Source organism: Chelon labrosus (genome assembly GCF_963514085.1).
Source record: "Chelon labrosus genome assembly, chromosome: 8".
In the NCBI taxonomy this organism is placed as follows: Eukaryota; Metazoa; Chordata; class Actinopteri; order Mugiliformes; family Mugilidae; genus Chelon; species Chelon labrosus.
The window spans coordinates 8,560,987-8,581,034 of NC_140358.1; the positions used below are offsets into that span (position 1 = coordinate 8,560,987).

Sequence of the window (20,048 nt, forward strand, 5' to 3'; positions counted from 1 at the left end):
AACACAGGGCTAAAAAAATAAAAGTCTACAGTAGGATCTGGGAAATGGCGCGCTCCTTTGTTGCATAGTCAGTAATCCAAAATGTCTTCTTATACAGTTATTCTGAAAAGAAAAGTGGTAAACAAACCGATTGAGTAGAAAGTGGCTAATCTGTACTTTTTCACTGAGTTGAATTCCGACAAAGGCTGCACAGGTATTAAATTTTACTTTATAACTTTTATTTTGAAAGTGAAACCACGTTTATTCTGAAGGCGGGAGTGATGAACCGGTAGTTATGGCAACACTAATCCCGCCGTGAAAAAAGTAAACAGTTTTAGCCACCCTAAAGCTAATATTTAAGCGCAGTCGTCGGTTTATATTTTTGTCTATATGAAGCCGGTTTGTTGTGTCGTATAATACCTCACTCAGTAGATTTTGTGATTATTAATCCTACACGACGGCGACTCCTTGTGGCTGATGAATAGCGAGGCTGTGCGTTAAGCGGTGAGCAGTGCTGGCTGCAAAGGCTGTCTGTTGTTAGCCATTGTTTGTAGCCAGCCAAGTTAATTAACACGCTGGGTGGCAGCGAACCTGGTTAATTCCTGGCAAAAGCATCAAGGTTGCAGGTAAATGTTGTTAATTTCATATGTTGCTTTTAGTGATTAAAAGCTCTTGGGGCGGAGTGTATTCACTGCGATCTTGTACTGTCAGCTAGCATGCTAATAAGATGCTAAACAGTAGGCCCCACTTCCTTTCATTAAGGAGGAAGAGTAAGCTAGCGTTACCTTTGTTAGCTAGCTAACAATAGCGGTACGATACTGCATTAAGCGTTTTATTTCAGTTATAAAATGAACATGAAAGTATTTGAACTACCCATTAAAGTGTAATAAATATAGCTCTTTACCTGTGCAATGTCATATTAATTTAAAATTCCTATTAGTTGCTACAGCTTTGTCAAACTAATGTGGTAGCTTACTTTCGCTAAGGTAACGTTACTGTTAATTGATGCTCAACATTAGCAATATTGGCTACCTGTTATGAACAATCATTGATGTTTACATTAATGATATCCCTGTTCTGCACGCATCAGAGCTCATGTATAAAATTATAGTTGAAAAAAAAGTACTTTTACTCTCACTTGCCAGTTTAATATGTACAGTTGTGAAAACAAATACATTCCAATATAACAGTCCTGCACTAAATAATCATTAATTAATTCATTTTTCTTTAACCGCTTGTCCTCTGGAGGGTGGCGAGGTGATAGGAGCCTAACCGAGCTGTCATTGAGCGAGGGGCAGGGTCCCCCCAGGACAGGTCGCCGGTCTATCGGCGGGCTAACACAGAGACAGACAACCAACAGAAACTAAACATAACCTTTATGAAGCTGAGAATTTTGCAGGACTGTTAAATAAGAAAGCATTAATTTTCACTAGTGTACCTAATGTTTTGTCAAGTGAGTGTGTATTAGTGTTAGCAAGTTGCTAGACCAGTTGTTCTTCTATGTACAATATAACCACTCAGTATAATGCAGTTCAGTTTAACAGTACCTCCAGCGACTGCCTGAAAGACTATGGCCTGGACTCAACACCTTTATGGTGTAGTCCTTCTAAAAAAATAACTATGTATGCAGGATATAATGGAGGAGTGATTGTTGTTTACTAATACATTGGAAATTGGATGCATGTGTGGTATTGCACAAACAGTATAAAATGATAAAATGTGTCAGAGGTGGGAACTTCCTTTAACAAACTTTCCCGGATTGTTGACCTGTTCCTTTCTCGCTGCAGTGTTGTGGATAACAGACCGTTAAAACTGGATGAGCAGGATGTAGTCAAAACTGAATCTGAGCCAACTCTTTAATTAAATGTTTGGTTGAAGCAGCTAACGTTGCTCTTTGTGATGATATATTTTTATTGACTTTTGGAAATGTGACTTTAATATGTGTTCTTTTTTTTCCACTCTCTGCAGTCATGCCGAGCCTAAAGCTAATATCTGCGACCGACACACAGTATTCGACAGCTGTGCTGAAGTCAATGAACGAGCAGCGCAATCATGGATTGTTTTGCGATGTTACTATTATCATCCAGGACAGGAAGTTTAGAGCGCACAAAACAATCCTGTCAGCCTCAAGTACATATTTCCACCAGCTCTTCACTGTCGCTGGACAAGTGATCGAGTTGAACTTCATCAGGCCGGAAGTCTTTGAGGAGATTCTCAACTATATTTACAGTTCCAGGATCGTCCGTGTTCGCTCTGACATGCTTGAGGAGCTCATTAATGCTGGACAGATACTGGGAGTTAAGTTCATTGCAAACTTGGGTTCACCATTATCGCACGTTAAGGGTCTGCCTGGTTTATCCAAGGAGACGGAAAGCAAAAGTGACACATCCCCAGAGGTGATGCCAATCATCACTGAGTCCTTCTCAATATCTGCAGAGGAATTTAATCAGACAAACAAACCAGCTGGTAATGACGAGGACTCAGATGGTGATGTTGAGTTTGTCTCGCATACAGATGCTAAAACTCAGGAAAAGACAAATGAGGTTATTGATTTGGATAAAGGTGATTCAGAAAAAGTCACGTCAAAACAAAATGTAGAATCAAACAATACAAGTGCAAAACATGACGATGGAAACAAAAGCCCCTTGAGAACGCATGCTGCAAAGCCTTCTAGTGTCAGTTGTCCTAAACCCAGTTTGCCAGACAGCAGCCCTCTGCGCAGCCCAGACAGTAGCACCAACAACTCATCTTCCCCTGCCAGAGTTTCCTCAGGAAGCGCTCCCACAACACCAGCCAGATCAAGCAGTTTCACCCCAGAGCCATCAGGTGCTTCTCAGTCCTCTGACAACAACGACATAATGTGCGTCCACAAAAAGCAAGTCTCAACTTCATCTCAACAAGGGGATTTAAAAATAAGGCTCCTGGATATGTCTGAAAGCCCAGCAATTCCAGCTAACATTCCCAAATCTACTTTAGCAGCAAAAAAGACAGTGACACTCAATACAGCCACAGAAATTGATTCCATTTCGTCAGGCTGTAAAGTGTATGCAAATATTGGAGAAAATACTTATGACATTGTCCCAGTGAAAGAAGATCCAGGGGAAGGAGGCTCTAAGGTTAACAAAGGGAAGAGATCTTTAATGGCAACGCCCTTGAAACCTTTTGATAAAACACCTGTTTCACCAAAAGCTGGACCAAACAAGAAGAAGACCAAAACAGAGCTCGAGGATCACTACGAGCTGATCATGGACGGAAAGACTTTCTACGTGTGTATCGTCTGTAAGCGCCCCTATGTGTGCCTGCCTAGCCTGCGTCGCCACTTCAACACTCACTCATGGGAAAAGAAGTACCCGTGTCGCTACTGCAACAAGGTCTTTGCTCTGGCTGAGTACAGAACTAAACACGAAATCCACCACACGGGCGAGAGGCGGTACCAGTGCTTGTTGTGCAATGAAACGTTCCTAAACTATCAGCTGCTCTCCGCTCACTGCAAGCAAGCCCACAATCAGGATCCCTGCGGGAGGAAAGAGAAAGACGACAAGGACAACAACTTATACCGCCTGCTGCCGTGTAAAACGGTGCAGATGAAGTCGTACTCGTGGACTACTGACGGGCCGGGGGTCCCTGTAATATCTGAGGACGGCAGCGTGCATCACATAACCACAATCGGCGAAACCGTCCACTCTTCCACCCAAAGCAGGATGTTAAACTGGGACGACATCTTTGTTGAGCCTGATGCTCAAGTGCCACCTAACAACCGAATTCAGCCAGGGTCAGCGATAAACACTCCTCCTCAGGGAGCCACAGAGTTTGACTTTGTAATACCAGAGACCTACTGAGCAACACTTGCTGCTCCTCATTATCTGTGCCTTTTAGGTGGCCCGTTTTTTTCTGGTTTAATTCCACGTCGACCACATTTTAGTGTAATTGTTGATAGTGTCAGCTTAAGGTACACCTTAGTCTTTCAGTTCAGTCATATTGGAATTCAGATGTAATGTGACTGTACCTTTGATTCATATTCCTCTGCTTTTGTAATAGCCTTGAACTTTTATGTCATTGGAATAAATGATAATGAAATGAGCAAAAATCAAACATAGAAGTGGTTCACACAGTAAAACCATGAGTTTATATGAATGATACAAGTTCCATGCACAAACCAGAAACTCTCCTCCTAGAAAGCAAGAGCGTTAAGGCAGTAACTCAAAGGCTGCAATGGCCTCGCATGAGACATTTGAATCATGGGCTGTGTCGTTTGAGCAGTGGGTTTTAACATGTAGGACGTGTAGCCTAAAACAGTCGCAGATGTTAAAGCGGCCAGCTGAGGCCCATTTCATAAAATGGAAACGGGGTTACCTATTTAAAGTGTGAAACTTCTGTTTTCTTGCGTAACCAGGTGACCTTTTTTCTTCTGGTCAGGCTATACTTTCATTTATAGCTTCAACAGACTTGTGCTGTGTAATTGATCATTCCAGTGTTTTCTTTACATCTATCGTGCAAAAGAGAATTTTATATATATTTTTTCTTCATGTGTTTCTTGGCAGTGCCGCATTTGGAAAACTTGTGGCAGGGAAGATGTGTTTACTTTTTTTTCAGTGGCTTTTTTCCTCTGTCACTGTATTTTTTTTATTATTATTATTTTTTTCTTTTGATTGTAATGTTATTTCTTCATTTAAATGTTATTTTAATGCCAGTATCCGCCCGGCTACGCTGTGTGGCATAGGCTAGAGATTTTGCATTGAAATGAGCTGATAGGACATAAACAGAATATTAAAGCCCATACATAGAGCACTTAGAGGTGGATCAGGCAAAATATGTTTTTTGGTAATATTTTAATCCATTTTGTCAGAGGTTAGTGATTGGTTAGTACTAGTAAATTAGTGCTAACATCTGTGTTGTGTCGTTCAGTTTAAATCATGCAGGTTTGTTTTTCAATAAACAAATTAACACCGGAGTCTCATGTTCTGTCTGTGTTTGTAACTTCCCCTTCTAATTTTTGCCAATTCATGTCTTTGCAAGGTTCATGGCTAAATGACATTTTATGAAATAATAATAATCTATTTTCCAGTCTTAACTTGAATAAACACCTGTTTTATTAGGTGCATGTTCTCTTATTAGCTGAAAAAGTGTGAAGTCTGCATTTTACCATGCTCTTACATTGCAGGATTTAAGTGAAAGGAATTGTCACTTCTTATGGCTCAGTTTTTCTACTGTTGAGGTGCTGCTGGAAAACACTTTTTACCACTATATGAAAAAAAAATGTTTCAATGCACATTCCCATTTCCCATCCGCTGTCTTTTGACCTTGTTTCTTATGATACATTTTAAAGAACTGGGGACATGTTCCCATTAGTTAAATGAAAGCGGATTGGTCTGTGCAGACTCCTCATATTTGATTTAGTGAAACAACGTACGGGTCTATGGGCTGTAGATGTGCATGGCAGAGCTTTGAGCTAATGTGAAAATACAAACATGCAGGTATAATGTTTAACATGGTCAACATTTCAGTTCAGAGCATTAGCACCACCAAACGTAACAGGTATCACAGTTATTACAGATTTATGCTTTACAGCAGACATTCACCAATCAGCCAGAACATTATGACTGACTGGTCATAACCACAGGTGAATAAGTGAATAACACTGACTATCTAAATATCATAGTATCTGTCAGTGGGTGGGGTATATTAAGCAGCGAGTGAACGCTGTCCTCAAAGTTGATGTTGGAAACAGGAAACATGGGCAAGTAGAACATTTGCGTGACTCCGACAGGAGCCAGATTGTGATGGCAAGACTGGGTCAGAGAATCTCCAAAACTTCAGCTTGTGAGAGATGTTCCTGGTCTGCAGTGATCAGTCCCTATCAAAAGTGGTTCAAGGAAGGGAAATAGGTTATGGGCAACCAAAGCTCACTGATGTACATGGAGAGTGAAGGCTGACCTGTGTGGTCCGGTATGTCAGACGAGCTAGTGTAGCTCAGAATGCTGAACAAGAAAGGTGGCAGAACACACAGTGGATCATGGTTTGTTCTGTGTGGGGCTGAGTCCATGCTAACGACTGTCCACTGCTAAAAGCTCCTACAATGGACATATGAGCAGCAGAACTGGACCACGGAGAAATTAAGGAAGGTGGCCTGATCTGATGAGCGATGTTTTCTTTTACATCGTACGGATGGCCAGGCACATGTGTGCATCATTTAGATAGGGAACACATCACACCAGGATGCAAATAACAGTCCCATGCTGTTGCCATGAGGGTGTGCTCGGGCTGAAACAATGTTTAGGTGGTGGTACGCGTCAGAGTAAATGTCAGGACCCAGGTTTCCCAAAAGAACATTACATTGTAATAAGATCATCAGTGTTATTCACTTCACCGGTTAGTGGTTTTAATGTTGTGGCTGATCGGTATACGTGCACCAAAATGTGCACAGGCTTTCAGCCTCATGATCCCCCACAATCAGGGGCCGCATCACAGTCTAAAAACTACAAATATCTGTTCAGACCTTTATGGCAACTCAGACGGGAACTGACCAACGCTGCTAGCTTGGTTAAAAATAACATGCTGTGTGTATTACACGAAACAAGTTTTAATGGCAAGACAACAAACGAACTGACACTTGATCAGCTCCCGAGAATGTGTTGTTTAAATTACAAAAAGCAGCGATTAAAGCTGACAGTGACTTTTCATTGAAGGTTTACAATTCTGCCACAGTCTCCTCCTCTGTGACTTGTCATGATCTGCCACCTCATTATCAGTGAATCCAGCACCGACTCTCCACACTATGCTTGTTCACATTCAGCTCTTAAATGGGATATTACGGCTACTCACAAAGAGAGAGACAGATGCTTTCCTGCTTTTCTGTTTTTAGTGATAATACAATAAATAGGGCTCAGAGTGTAATAGTTAAGCCTGAACTACTACTGTAATTGCTTATTTCTTCAAGTTCACCACACACTGATCAAACATAAAGTGAAGAGTTCATAAATAGAGATCACGTTCTGTTTGTATACCTTAGGCCTAACGGTACTAACTGTATATCATACTGCTGTACATACATTACAAGCATGTGACACCTCCGTTACTGCTAACTTTTCCTTTAATAATGTACAGTGACACAGTTAAGCTGCTAAAGAAACGACTGCTTGGGCCTACAACTCTATGAAGTTTTCTAGCTGATTCAGATTTCACCATAGCTGTCACCAAACACAAATCTCCTACAGGGGTCCTAGCTGCGCAAATTTGCCCAGATCCTCGCAGTGAGCGAGAGCAGCGTATTCTTTTACCACTTGGGGACGGATGCATTTACAGTTTCGGCTAAAGAGAGGTGAACAGAAAGCGCACTTTTTTTTTGTGTACTGAATAAGTCCAGGTGACAGAGTGCTGCAGTGCTGGAAGTCCATGTGCTTTAAGGCAGATAGATGAGTAAACAGTCCTGTCTTTGAGCAGGTTGTCTCTCTCTTGTCGTGTACGTGCACATACACACACGGTGCAGGCCAGAGTGTGAGTGGTGCCCAGGGACACAAACGCCCTTGTGTAGGGCTAAACTCAAAGTTAGTGTGCTCTGTGGCCTCCTCCTCCTCCTCCTCCTCCTCCTCCTCCTCATCTTCTTTTCTTCGACACTGTTCAAGTCCAGAGGAACTGTGCAATCAAACCGCTGTAACAACACCTGATAAAGTCTCTCTGGTGTGTCCATCTCTTACAGCCATCTTATGGGCTATATGGAGGGGGCTTCTCGTCGGGGTGGTTGTGAGGAGGGGAGTAACGAGGAGGGATCATGGTGGGCCACAGGTGGCTGGTTCCAGACTGGGAATCGTCCGACAGGCCTGAGGAGTCAGGGAACAAGTAGGAGCCCTGCTGGAGAAAGCATTTATTAGAAAGCTGTTTTAAGACTTTAACTGCTGTCTGGCAATCGACTGCTGGCATTAAATGTTCAAAGCATTAGTCTCATAATATTTTATATCGTTCTTGTGGTCGATAAATGTAATTTAAATGCCTAAACTAATAAAGTATTAGTACTGTAACAGATACAACTTGCTCCTCAGTGCCAAAGAGCTTTAATCATGTACATGCCTGATAGACTCTTGTCTGAGTAGCTTATTTACAAAGGAAATGTAAAGCAACAGATAGGGTAAGAAAGTCACTAAAGTGTTTAAAAAGACATGGATATGCTGACAGTCGCCTCCATTACAGGTTTTTGAATGAACCCATTCATGTCTCATGAAACAAACAATAATGTCACAACAAAAAGTTTTTGGATTCAGGTTATCAGTGAAAAAATAATGTGGACTGAGCAGATTAGCAGACAGGCAGTGCAGCAGGTTTGAAGTGGTTTGGTACCTGCAGGTCATAGGCAGTGTAAGGCGGCAGGCAGGGGGCAGCGTTGTAATAGGAGTTGAGAGAAGTGGTGGGTGGAGGGGGCTGCGAGGGGACGGGCGCTGTGATGGCCTCTGGTTCAGATGCACTCTCTGAGGCAGTAGAGGGCGTCTGGTGAGGAAGTAAAGCACATTAGTAGGTCTAGACCTGTGAGATTCACCTTTATCAGCTTTATCAACATTGACAAATGTATCATTACATTTTTATCCAAGTGCTAAATCAACATCCATTTGACATACCATGTCCTTGAAGCCTCCCAGCACTGCAGCAGTAATGATGCCCAGGAACAGGGCCACGATGTTGAGGATGGTAGCGGACCATAACAGGTGATAGAGGTGCACCACGTCCTGGCAGCTTCTCACATCTGTGTATTCATGGTAGCCTCCAATCATCTCAACACGGCTGGGCCAGTGGGTGGGACAGAGACAGAAACAGTCAAGCCACAAAAATCACTAGCAATGTTTTTAACAATGCACCAACATCAACAGAGATTTTGAATATTTCAGTGAATCACTGACAAAATGCTGCTAGACAGCTGGGTAACAGACGACATGAATGAGTGTTTAGTCAGATACAAACAGGACATGCAGAGGAAATGACAGCCTAGGACTCAGTTCTAGGTTTTATCAAGAACTCTAGGTCTACATGAGAAAATAATGAGTTTATCAATGATGGCCAATGGTCTAGAAAAAGGAGACCTACTTCCAAATCATGGATGATTTCCTAAACTTTTTCAAAACATCTTTATTCTGAAGTCCCATAAGAGGATGTTCTCTGAAACAAAGGTTGAAAAGAAAAGAAACATTCTTGTTCTAATTCAATCAACGCTGCAGTGCAAAATAATCTCCCACAAAAATGGCACACACACGGGTACACATCTAAAATCCAAACAATCAAAGCAACGCTGCAGAGCGATTCGCCACTGATTCAGGAGTTTGTCAGATGCTCGACGCCTCAGCGTACTCACTTCCCGCAGTGGTAGAGCTCGCAGCAGTAACAGGTGTTGCTCTTCACGCGCAGGTTACAGGCCATGCGCGATGATGTCTGACAGGACACCTGAAGGTCAAACATGAATTCATGTCCCTTCTCTTTGAGTCTGTTCTGACTTTTATTATAATGTCCCTACATTGTTCATTGCTATTCACTGACAGAGAGTTTAGATATACATCAGCATTCAATGTATTTGATGAAAACTGAGTGAAATGTGTTTCTTACGTCACGTTCAGATGCTGTGTCACTGGAGTGATACGCACAGCGGCCAGCATACAGAGGCCTGAGGTCCTGCAGTAGAGTACAAAACATTTTGTAGAATTTCTCTCCACAAACACACATTAAAAAAGAAACTTCTAATGAATTAATGTGTGTTGCATAATTAATGTAAATTGTGATTGCAGCAACATCATTGTAACATAGCTAGTAAGCAAAGCTGGATAAGTAACTGGGAAAAGTGGTCAATACCTTCTACTCCTAACAGAGTTTGTGGCAATTTGATTTGTCTGTTCAACTGCATTATCATCAACTAAGGACAAGCTGTGGAGTTCAGTGGTAGTACACTTCATAATTAGTTGGTTTCTGGGATACTGAGCAAAATACACCGATCAGGCTCAACATTATGACCAATGACAGGAGAAGTAAATAACCTATTTATTGCATATTGTGACAACTCAATGTTCTGCTGGGAAACTTTTGGACCTGGCATTCATGTGGATGTTACTCCAAAGACTAAAAAAAAAAAAACACACAAAAAAAAACATGAAGAACAGCACAAGGTGTTGACCTGGCCTCCAAATTCACTAGATCCCAAACTGATCAAGCATCTGTGGGATGATCCACAGAGGCCCCTCCCTTCAACCCATAGGAACCAAAGGCCCCCACTAACAACATCCTGTTACCAGACACCGCAGGACACCCTCAGAAGACCCATGTCCATTCTTTGATGAGTCACAGCTGTTTTCGAGCCACAAGGAAGACCTACACATGTTATAATGTTATGTCTGATCGGTGTATATTTAAGCAGACATGTGTAGTCTTTTTGTACCAACAGAGTGATAAAATCGGGGGTCAATAGGGCCATAATTCAGCTGTAATTCTATTATTTCCATTGTGAAAGAATCACAGTAACAGATCAGGTCGCTGTTACACACTTCTCTCTACAAATAAATCTTCAACCAACCGATCTACATTTTCTCATTTTGTGTACAATTACATTTACTTGTACAATAACTATACTCACTGCCTTATTAAGTATTTTTCTGCTCTTTTGGAAACAGTGGTTATTAAACTTTCTAAATTAGCTCAATATTAAAGAAATTTTATCAAAAAGTACTATGAACAGAAGATCAAAATAAACATCAATCATCATTTAAATCTAATTTAATCATCAGCAGTTTGGCACTTGGCGTTTGGGCTACATTACTGACTGCAGGCACTTTAGACGCAAATCATTACCACAACACATTATGATGTATCATCGGATGTAAAAACCTTGAGGTTTTAGTCTGCATTTGTTCCGTAGCTCTACATTTGCTGTCATTTGCTGGCATATTCAGAAATTTAGAGAGTCACACTGCATGATTGCCGCATGCTGATGCAAGGGAACCCTCCTCTACCGAGCACAGTTTGAAAGGAACATTTCAGTTCTCCATGTCACCGACACTACTTGCAAATGAAAACCTTCTAATGGGGATCTCCCTTTTCACTCGGGTCAAAACCTATTTCAACGTAATTGTTTTAAGAGTGCATTAGTGGTTATTTATTGTTTCATGTATGTACTTTGCTTCAAGGAGACTGATCTCCCTCGGCCACAAAACTGTCTCACTGAGGAGGGTGTGGCAGCTGCCTCGGCCTGCCATATGTGAGCTTTCAGAAGGGTATACGTTTTACTATAGATCTAATGCAGACACAGCATATCAAGCTGTAATGGGGGCAGGCACTTATTAATAAGCATGTTATAATCCCTAGTATAAGTGCTGTCCATATTCCTAATTTATCGGTTTAGTCAAATAAGTAGAAGCTTTAATGTTACTTACAATGTGCCTCGCAGCAAAAACTCCATCGACAATAGCGCAGCAGAAAGCAGCCACCACTCCGAAGCTGATGAAGACAATAGACGCCACTAACTGAGGAAGAAAACAGAGGAGCATCAGCTTCATCACTCCTCATCACGCTAAAGGCTTCAAACTACATTTAAACCCACATTATATTTTTACAGGATTTATGTAAACATGTGGAAATGAGTGAGAGAGAGGGGTTTGAGGGCTGTGACAGGGAACTGTGTTTGATACTTTCATCCAGTGGTGTTCATGGCTAGCGAGGCACTCGGCTCGTTATAGGCACTGCAACCCTTAACCCTAATTCACCCAACTCTCCTCCTTTCACTCCTTGGTGAAACACAACAAGTGTTCAGTTACACATCAACCGGGTGGGGTGACCTCACGAGAGGGAAGCAGAGCAAGTGATACCACACACTAAACGGCCAGGGGTAACGTGGATTTCTACAAACAGATCTGAATGCAGAAAATGACTGAATCAAGCTGAATCGTTTGATCGCTAGTAGAGCTGGTCCTTTATAGATCCAAAGGTTCTTATTAGATAAAGAAAGGATGCGTTTTTAGCGACAGAACTAGAACCTTAGATGTGATATTTGAGATCCATAGATACTCTTGTGTTTCATCTTAGTTTTCCGGCCCTTGTGCAGCAGTCTAAGAAGTCTATTATTTGGAAAACATGTGTTCTAATATCTGTATTAAAAGGTTCTCAGTCTCAGTCATCCAGAACTGACATCTAGGTCTGACAAAAGACTATTTATGTCTTTCAAACCCTGTGCTCCTAGTTTGCAGCATAGACCGTGGCTCAGTAGGTAGACTGGGTTGTCCATGGTTTGATCCCCGCTACATGGACCACGTGACAAAGTGTCACTGAGCAAGACCATGAACCCTTAGCTGCTCTTAGTGTTTGGCACTGGTGGAAAATCATTATATCATTAAAAGCATTTTACCATTTACTTCTTGGTATATGTGAGGAGTTTAAAGATCAGGGTGAGACAACAAATGTATTTTTTCGATTTTACAGTGTGGTTACCCTGAAAGGCTCATCTACAAGTTCTTTTGGTGGCGTTTCACTTTAAATTGTTGCATTTCGAGGTTGTTGGTTTTCCAGATATAGACATATACGTCATGATTTGTTATGCAATCATCTGGTGTTGGTGGATCCTTTCAGTAAATCAGTATCACTTGTCAGAGCTGTTTCTTGCGAAATGTGGACTATGCAACTGCACAGGGCCCCCACGCCACCAGGGAGAGCCAAAGCTGCAAGTTCAGCCTCATCTGAGGAGAATCTTTATCTGTAGCTATCTCATGTGTTTATTATATCCCTTATATGCTCAAAAAATGAATGTACGGTATAAATAAAACAAGCTGCACTGATAAGCCGTGGCTAGTGGTTGTGGCTAGCGACAAGTACGATAGGAATGATTAATAACCACCCATGATTCCAGTTAGTGAGGACATTAATAGCAAACAGCATTACGACATCAAGAAGAAAAGACTCAAGAGGGGCAAAAAAACAGAGGCCCACACATCAAATTAGGGTTCTACATAGTTAAAACATGTTCCAGATCATGAGTATATGCAGAGCAGGATGCTGTAATGTTGTAAGGTACCATGTAATACAAGCTTTTCTATTGCACTGTCTGATAATACTTAAGCATTACTTATGATTCATTTCTTAAGTTTAGTGTGTATTTTATCCCCTAATTTCCATTATCTTATCTTATTGGCCCCTAACTAGAACTGTCGCACTGCTTTATAAATAACATTAATTATTTTTTAAGTGACTAACATATTAGACATAATCCTAATTATTTTACACTATTGTGGCAGTGGATCATTTATCTTTGTTTTATTAGTTTAACAAATACAACCTCTTAAAAGCAACAACTTTATAATTTGGTACATGCTTTAAAAGGACACTGTACATTACAATGTTTAATATAAAAACAGATTATGAATTTCTGTATTAGTGCAACACATCACTGCATTTATAATAGGAATATGTGCTTAAGATCCATCTTGACCTTAGACCATCCATGGGACAGGATCGCCTCACTGGTCTGGCCATAAATATATGTGTGATGTTGATAAGTGTGAGGCTATGATGTTAAATATATAAGTATTATTTTTAGTGCTGGTTTATTTTCATTGTTGCACTTTAAAATAGATGATGGTTTGTGGTATTTTTACTCCAGGCTTTCAAAATTTAAAGTAAACATTTTAAAGTAAGCACTCAATATCTATTTTATTTATTGCTGTATATTGTTGTTTTCCTTGTTTTACCATTTTTTATAAGTTTAACTTGCCTGAGTAGCTCAACTTCAGATGCTTCATTTTAATATGAGAGGTTATCATGACTGTAGCCTGAAATGTAATAGACAGTGGCATCTTTGTGGATAAGGGTTGGGAATATCTCCATTGTAGTTTGACAAATGAGGGGCACACAAACAACATCTTGCATAGGGCCCCTACAAAGCTAGAGAGAGCCCTGACTCCGTCATATATGGCATCAACATAATTAAGGACAATATGACTTGAATAATGTTGTTTTTCCACAACTCATATCCCACTGATGATCCTATTCAGTCTTCTTTTGGACTCCTCGGGTGGTGGTGACTAATATGCCACTCTCCTTTCAGCTCACTGTAGATTTTTGTTAACAGGATTTTTGGATGCATGGCAGAAGTAAATTATCCAAACAATATTTTCTAAAGCTCAAATAATTACATGATAATTAGTCATCTGACTGAATTATGAGAAAAATCATTTTTTCTGGAATTTATCACCTATTTTCTCCAATGTGAGTTTAAAGACCAAAAGATGAATAATTGAATCAAGAAAATAATTTGCATGCGACCTGATCGTGGAAATGATCGTTTCCATATTGTGGATATTTCCATTCATTTCTAAGTAGAAATGACAGATAAATCATTTTAGGGTTCATGAGTAATCTGTGTCTGGATAGACAACTCCACTATAACGAGACAGAAACTATAAAAAACATCAGCACATTTGCCATAGTAATAACAATTTGTGGGGACAAACAAGCGTGCGTGCAGTAACGTGCCATTGCTCAGTCAGCTGTATGACGGGAACTCCAGGCATTCAGCCTCTACCGCGTTATGGCAAAAGGTGACACGGCACAAACTCATTCTTCATTTCTGCTCTGACAGATCCTGCACAGCACCTCCCACCTGCTATACTCATCTGCACTTTCCTTCCCCACATTCCAGCGCAGACATCTGTCCTCCTCCACTTACACCCTATTTCTATTTCTGGCCTCATCACCCCTTAAGTCCTGGATACTTGCTCTGATACACAATATGAACCTCCTTGGGCCAAGTGGGACCCACAGTCTGGGCCGGGTCCGCTGCTCTCATTGTCACATTAACAACATAATCAAGCTGTACAGGAAGACGTAGGGTAACTGGGACTGATTTGTATATTAATAACAGTGTTCTGAGACTACAGAGTCAAGGAGACACCTAACACTGAAACTGATCTCAGTGCACTGTGGTAATATAAATCCTCTTACCATCTGCCTCTTGTTCTCTATCAAATGAGCGCCGATTATTCCCAGGAAAGAGCCAAAGCCCAGCTGAGAAGAGAGAAAATAGCAGTTAGGACGTTTATCTAATTTGACTGAAAGTTTTTTGAGTCATTAAGGAGGAAAACCTATTTTAGCATTTATTAATGACTGTTAGAATTAGTCAAAGCTTCTGTCAATCTGTTGCACTTCAGTTTTAGTAATTCTCTGTGAATTAAATTATGAATCTGGTGTAACTGATACACAGAGACATGACAGCTCTTTATGTAAGCCAGAATGCTAAAAGCTGAGTACTGTGAGGAAAACACATTTATGGCCCGAGATACTTCACTCAGCGTCTAATGACAGCGATGTTGAATAATAAATGTGGGGAAAATACACCCCTCAAAGACCTTCAGAGTCCAGGAGCAGGAAGAGCTCACTGGAAACACTCTTACTTCACTTATTATGAACTCTGACAAGCGAACAGGCCTGCTGCGCTTTGTATGTCGCTGCTACGATCAGGTGTGAATGTACACTCACAATGACCCCTGAGTAGTAGCCGCCCACTGTGATGTTCTGCGTCCTGGTAGTCGCTGCCAGCCCAAACACGAGGATGAGCACAGAAACGATTAGCAGCAGCACCGTCACGATGATGGATTTCCTCTTCCTCCTCTTAAAGGAACCTACAATTACAACACATAGGTGGACATTACCGCTTGCATCATGCAGTGACGTGAGCAGTAAGATGATTTAGATTGCAATCAGCCACAAGGAGTGGAGAGTAGTTAAAAAGACTCGCAACCGGGGTGGAGTTGCTCTGTCCCTTTGACCATTAGCGCTGTTCAGAGGAAACTGGGAAAACATTTTGCTTATAGGATGCTGTAAAAAATACTGTACTCTATAGAAACCAGTTTTAAAAAGGCAGCTCAGCATCAACACCCTAAGAGTCTTGCTCAAACATCCGTCAGCTAAACTTCATAAATCACTAGAACAAAAAAAAACTTTGATTTATTTGGAAATATTCTCTAAAGGTCGGTTTAAGTCTTTAGTTTATTAGTCGTAGTCCATAAAAGACTCACCCTTAGCAATAATAAATTATCATTTACATTTAAGAGTTATTTTCTTTATTGATCTGTGTCAACATGTTTAGGTAAAGTACGTCCTGGTGGCCTGGAACTTCTCCCGTATCCTCTTTGTCTTTGTCTCTCCCTTCATTTTGAGGCATGTCTAATATAAAATACAATACTGTATATAGACAACAGAGAGGACAACATCCAACTCAACAAACCAATAATAAAAACTAAGAATGGTGCCGTAAAAGGTAAGCCGACCATCACTTTTTTCCAGGGCCAGGCTGCATCTAAAATGCAACCTGTTGCCATTTTATAAAAGGATTCACAGCACTGTTGTGCTTCAACTCCGTTGTTGTCATTATCATAAGGCTGCTATTTATCTGTAATTATAGTTTTGGTTAGCAAAACTGTTTTTCCACTCAGGCCTGAGGATCTGGACAAAGAAACCTTTTACAATTAAAAGTCCTTTCATGTCTTTTATCTATAGAGCCCTCAGTTGTTCATTTAGGCCTTGCAGGTGTGCAGCTGTTGCCAACTGAATCTGAGGGCGTTTATTCAGGTCGACATTTTTGGTAAATGTTTACAAAGACGACCATAAACTAAAAACCAAATGTGTTTTCAGTGGCTGAAGGTTGTGCTTCAACAGTCAAACAACCTCAGGGTACGTGCTTTAAAACAGAGTTGTCTGGACCTCTTCTCAAAGTGCATATCCTCAAAGAAGTGGTGGGGGAAGATAATTTCTCATGATTTTGATGAAGTCAAACTTCAGAGGCCAGAGGGAGTGATCAGCAGTAAGCGTAAGATGCAATCTTAACTATGGCTTCTCGATTATTTGGTTCAGCAGTTCAGTAGTTCCACCTGCCTCTCGCTGTGCAACAGAAATTCTGTTATTGACTATTGACATCCATCTTAACTCTTCCTGTTTATTTAGAAGTCGATCACAGCCTGTTTAGACAGATCAGCAGAGTCACCTCTCTGTTTTATAGTATGAATGTGTGGACGACACAGACTGATGCTCCCACCTGGAGATCAATAACGCCCTGCTTTTGTGACTAAAACATGTGGCTTCAGTTAAATTTAGTCACCATGGTGCCTGCACGATAAAGGAGCCTCTGAGATTAATGATCTGAACTAATACATGCACCAGTTTGCAGAGTTTAGAGTTATATATGCCAACATCATCATGATGAGGATACATTTCCAGTGGACTCAGTGTAGCATTGAATGTTTTCTTTGTTGGTCTGGTAACTGAAACAACACATGAGGCTGTTTTGCATCAGTGAAACCATTAATGATGTCCTTGGCTTTCATCATATTAGCTCCCTACAGTTTACCATGTTATCCGGTGCCAAATTAGGTCAAATATCACATGCAATGCCAATACTTTTTATACATAAAAAAAACAAAGCTACAACATTGGCAACTGGACTTGTTTGAGGTCTTGGATATGCAATGACCTGGATGACACAGACATATTAGCCACATTATGTGCTATAGGATTGTATTAGGGCTCTTTAGCATTTATGGAGAACAGATCTGTAATATGTCTTCCTAAATGTAGTACTTCATGTGTATACGTGTAGTTACCATTATTTAATTTTATGAAACATACTACTCATATTCTGTTCGGAAATACTTGAATAAAATGACCCCATGTAACAGATCAGTATATTTAGGTATGATTACACCGCCCGCAATGCTTTTAATTCTCAATATGCCTTACAAGGAATAAGAAAAGTCTGAAGCAAGTGTGTACTGTTTGTGCCACTACAGCACAATCGTGTAGTCTGATTTTCCAAAGATAGTTGAGTAAGACAATCAATAGTCTGTTAATGTCTAATGAGAAATAACCGCATTGGGTTGCACCAAAATGTGCAAACGAATGGATCACTTCATTGTTGTAGTGTTCGTGGTTGCTGCCAAGCATCCTGCCAAATTGCAGGAGTGCGGCAGCAGCAACGACGAAGAGAGCCGCACATCCAGGCTGCTGCTGAGGTTACTCAACGCCGCCGCACCTGCAGTGACGCGCTGCGGCCTGGATCAGAAAAAAAACAAAAAAACATCCCGTCTGGTGATGCAACGAGTGTTTTTTTTTTGTGTGGTATTGTTAGAATATATGGACCATTTGAGCTGTATACCTAAAGAAATAACAAAGGTGAAATTGTAAAGATAATAACCTTGTCGCGTACGGGCAATTAAAAAAAGCTGCTTTAAATCCCCGCAGCGTGACATCCGATAAAGAACACAAAGAGTGTGTCACTTAATTGATAAAACCTGCTGCAGACACGCCGTTGACCTTGCACACACCTACCCATGCTTGTCTCAGAGAGAGTCAGTCCGCTGGATTGGAGGCTCTGAGGAGGAGGCATTCTGTTTGGAGGATGTTTAACGCAGTCCGGTGTCTGTCTTGCCAAAAATTAAATAAACAAAACAATCACGACTCCGCGTTCATGCGATATAAATCCCAAAGCAAACGGCGGGCGAGAATCGTGAGCTAACGCAGACGGTGCGTTCACTTGCTGTGGCATTCCCTGACAGCTACCCTCCGTCCCTCTGAGACCGAGTCCATCTCGTTTACATCCCCGCGGCGGCTGAGACGTCTCTCGGTCTCCGTCCTCGCGGCGCGTCGGTGTCAGACAGCAGGTCGCTGGTGCTGCTGCTGGTTGTATGTGCGCATGTCACACACACGTACTCCAACGGCTAAGTACTCTGATAGCCGTTACTCTCAGTTACTCTCATATCTCAGCTTTTGCTCATATTTACTAAATACAAATCATTTGTTTTAAATATATATTTACTATTCTTCCAATATTTATTTTTTTTTTTTAACTCTGTCGTGAACATTCAGAATATAAACCTATATTCACGAGACAAATCATCCGCCATTTTTAAAATACCGTTAGTACTAGTAGATAAGTTTACAAACGGTTTTCTTAAAGGTAAAAGTTTCGATCTGCAAGATGGACGACAAACTCCTGGGGTAACTGAACAAATAAAAAAAAGTCAAACGAAGTCGGTACAATTTTACTTATGTATTTATCCAATTCATGAATAAGTGATTATAAACCGGCAGAACAAGTAACGGTAATCTGTAATGTGTCACAAGCACATATTATGGGTGCTAAAAGTAGGGGTACACGGATGGAGTGATATCTTCCTTTATATCTAAAGAAGGATTTATAAGTTTAATGTCTGTACTAGTTAATGGGAATAGTTGCAACTTGTTTATTCAACACAGTTCCTCCACTGCAAGTCACGGCAGCGGTCAGACTCAGGCCGAGCATCGAGCGCCATCTTCTGACACAGATACGCCGTTGCGTTCAGAGCCAATGGACACTGTAGGAATTAATGGGTGATTTAACAATGTGATGTTGCATTCATGGACATTTTGAAAGGTTTGATCAACCGCAGACATAACACTAATTCGAATGAAGAAGAACACAACATGTGTTTTGTTTGGAAGCTGAAACTCTCGCCACCATATTATTTACAGCCAAACTACATTCATACTTCAGTACAGTCCACTTTCTCTTTTATTTCTCTTTGTTCCTTTATCTCTTCAATACTCTCATGTCTTTTTTTCATAATTTTATTCTATAGGCCTACTTGTAATGTAAGAATTGGATATGGCTCCATTTAACTTAACTAAACTAAAGTATATTCTACTTCTGATCTACTTCTGCAGGCAAACTGCAAAGTTGGGCAGTACTACTTAAACTGCAAAAGCAGCATGAACAGAAATAAATCCATGTTGTTAGTTAAAAAAAATACAATATATAGTTTAGTGTAATAATAACCAAATCTTCATTAAGACATTTTTCATTTTTATTAGTTTTACCAGGTTTTAGCCTGGTTGCACATTGTACAGACTCTGGCTTATTTTGCATTTGTTTGGGAATTTAAGTGTTTTACCAAAATACTAAGAATCCCATTAATTCATCTGATAGGAATATCTTCCTCTAAAGTGGACATTGTGGCTGTCTTTAATTTATTTAAGTTCAATAATGAACCGTTGGCCTGCAAATGCAAAGTGTTTTTTGTTTGCGGTAC

General features: G+C 40.7%; 2 protein-coding genes across 2 annotated transcripts; one reads left to right on the forward strand and one right to left on the reverse strand.

The window, feature by feature from the left end:
- The first annotated feature begins 94 nt into the window (after positions 1-94).
- zbtb33 (zinc finger and BTB domain containing 33) lies at positions 95-5,123 on the forward strand. Its single transcript, XM_084549294.1, has 2 exons — positions 95-605; positions 1,948-5,123. The coding sequence occupies exon 2, from the start codon at positions 1,950-1,952 to the stop codon at positions 3,816-3,818; it is 1,869 nt and encodes a 622-aa protein (XP_084405420.1). The 5' UTR covers positions 95-605; positions 1,948-1,949; the 3' UTR covers positions 3,819-5,123.
- A 2,513-nt stretch (positions 5,124-7,636) lies between these two features.
- Positions 7,637-18,734, reverse strand: tmem255a (transmembrane protein 255A). The gene is made up of 10 exons (XM_084550151.1): positions 18,310-18,734; positions 15,466-15,608; positions 14,932-14,994; positions 11,376-11,465; positions 9,562-9,627; positions 9,314-9,402; positions 9,049-9,120; positions 8,586-8,748; positions 8,311-8,457; positions 7,637-7,824 (listed from the first exon to the last, which is right to left on the reverse strand). The coding sequence occupies exons 1-10, from the start codon at positions 18,365-18,367 to the stop codon at positions 7,681-7,683; spliced, it is 1,035 nt and encodes a 344-aa protein (XP_084406277.1). The 5' UTR covers positions 18,368-18,734; the 3' UTR covers positions 7,637-7,680.
- Between the last annotated feature and the right edge of the window lie 1,314 nt (positions 18,735-20,048).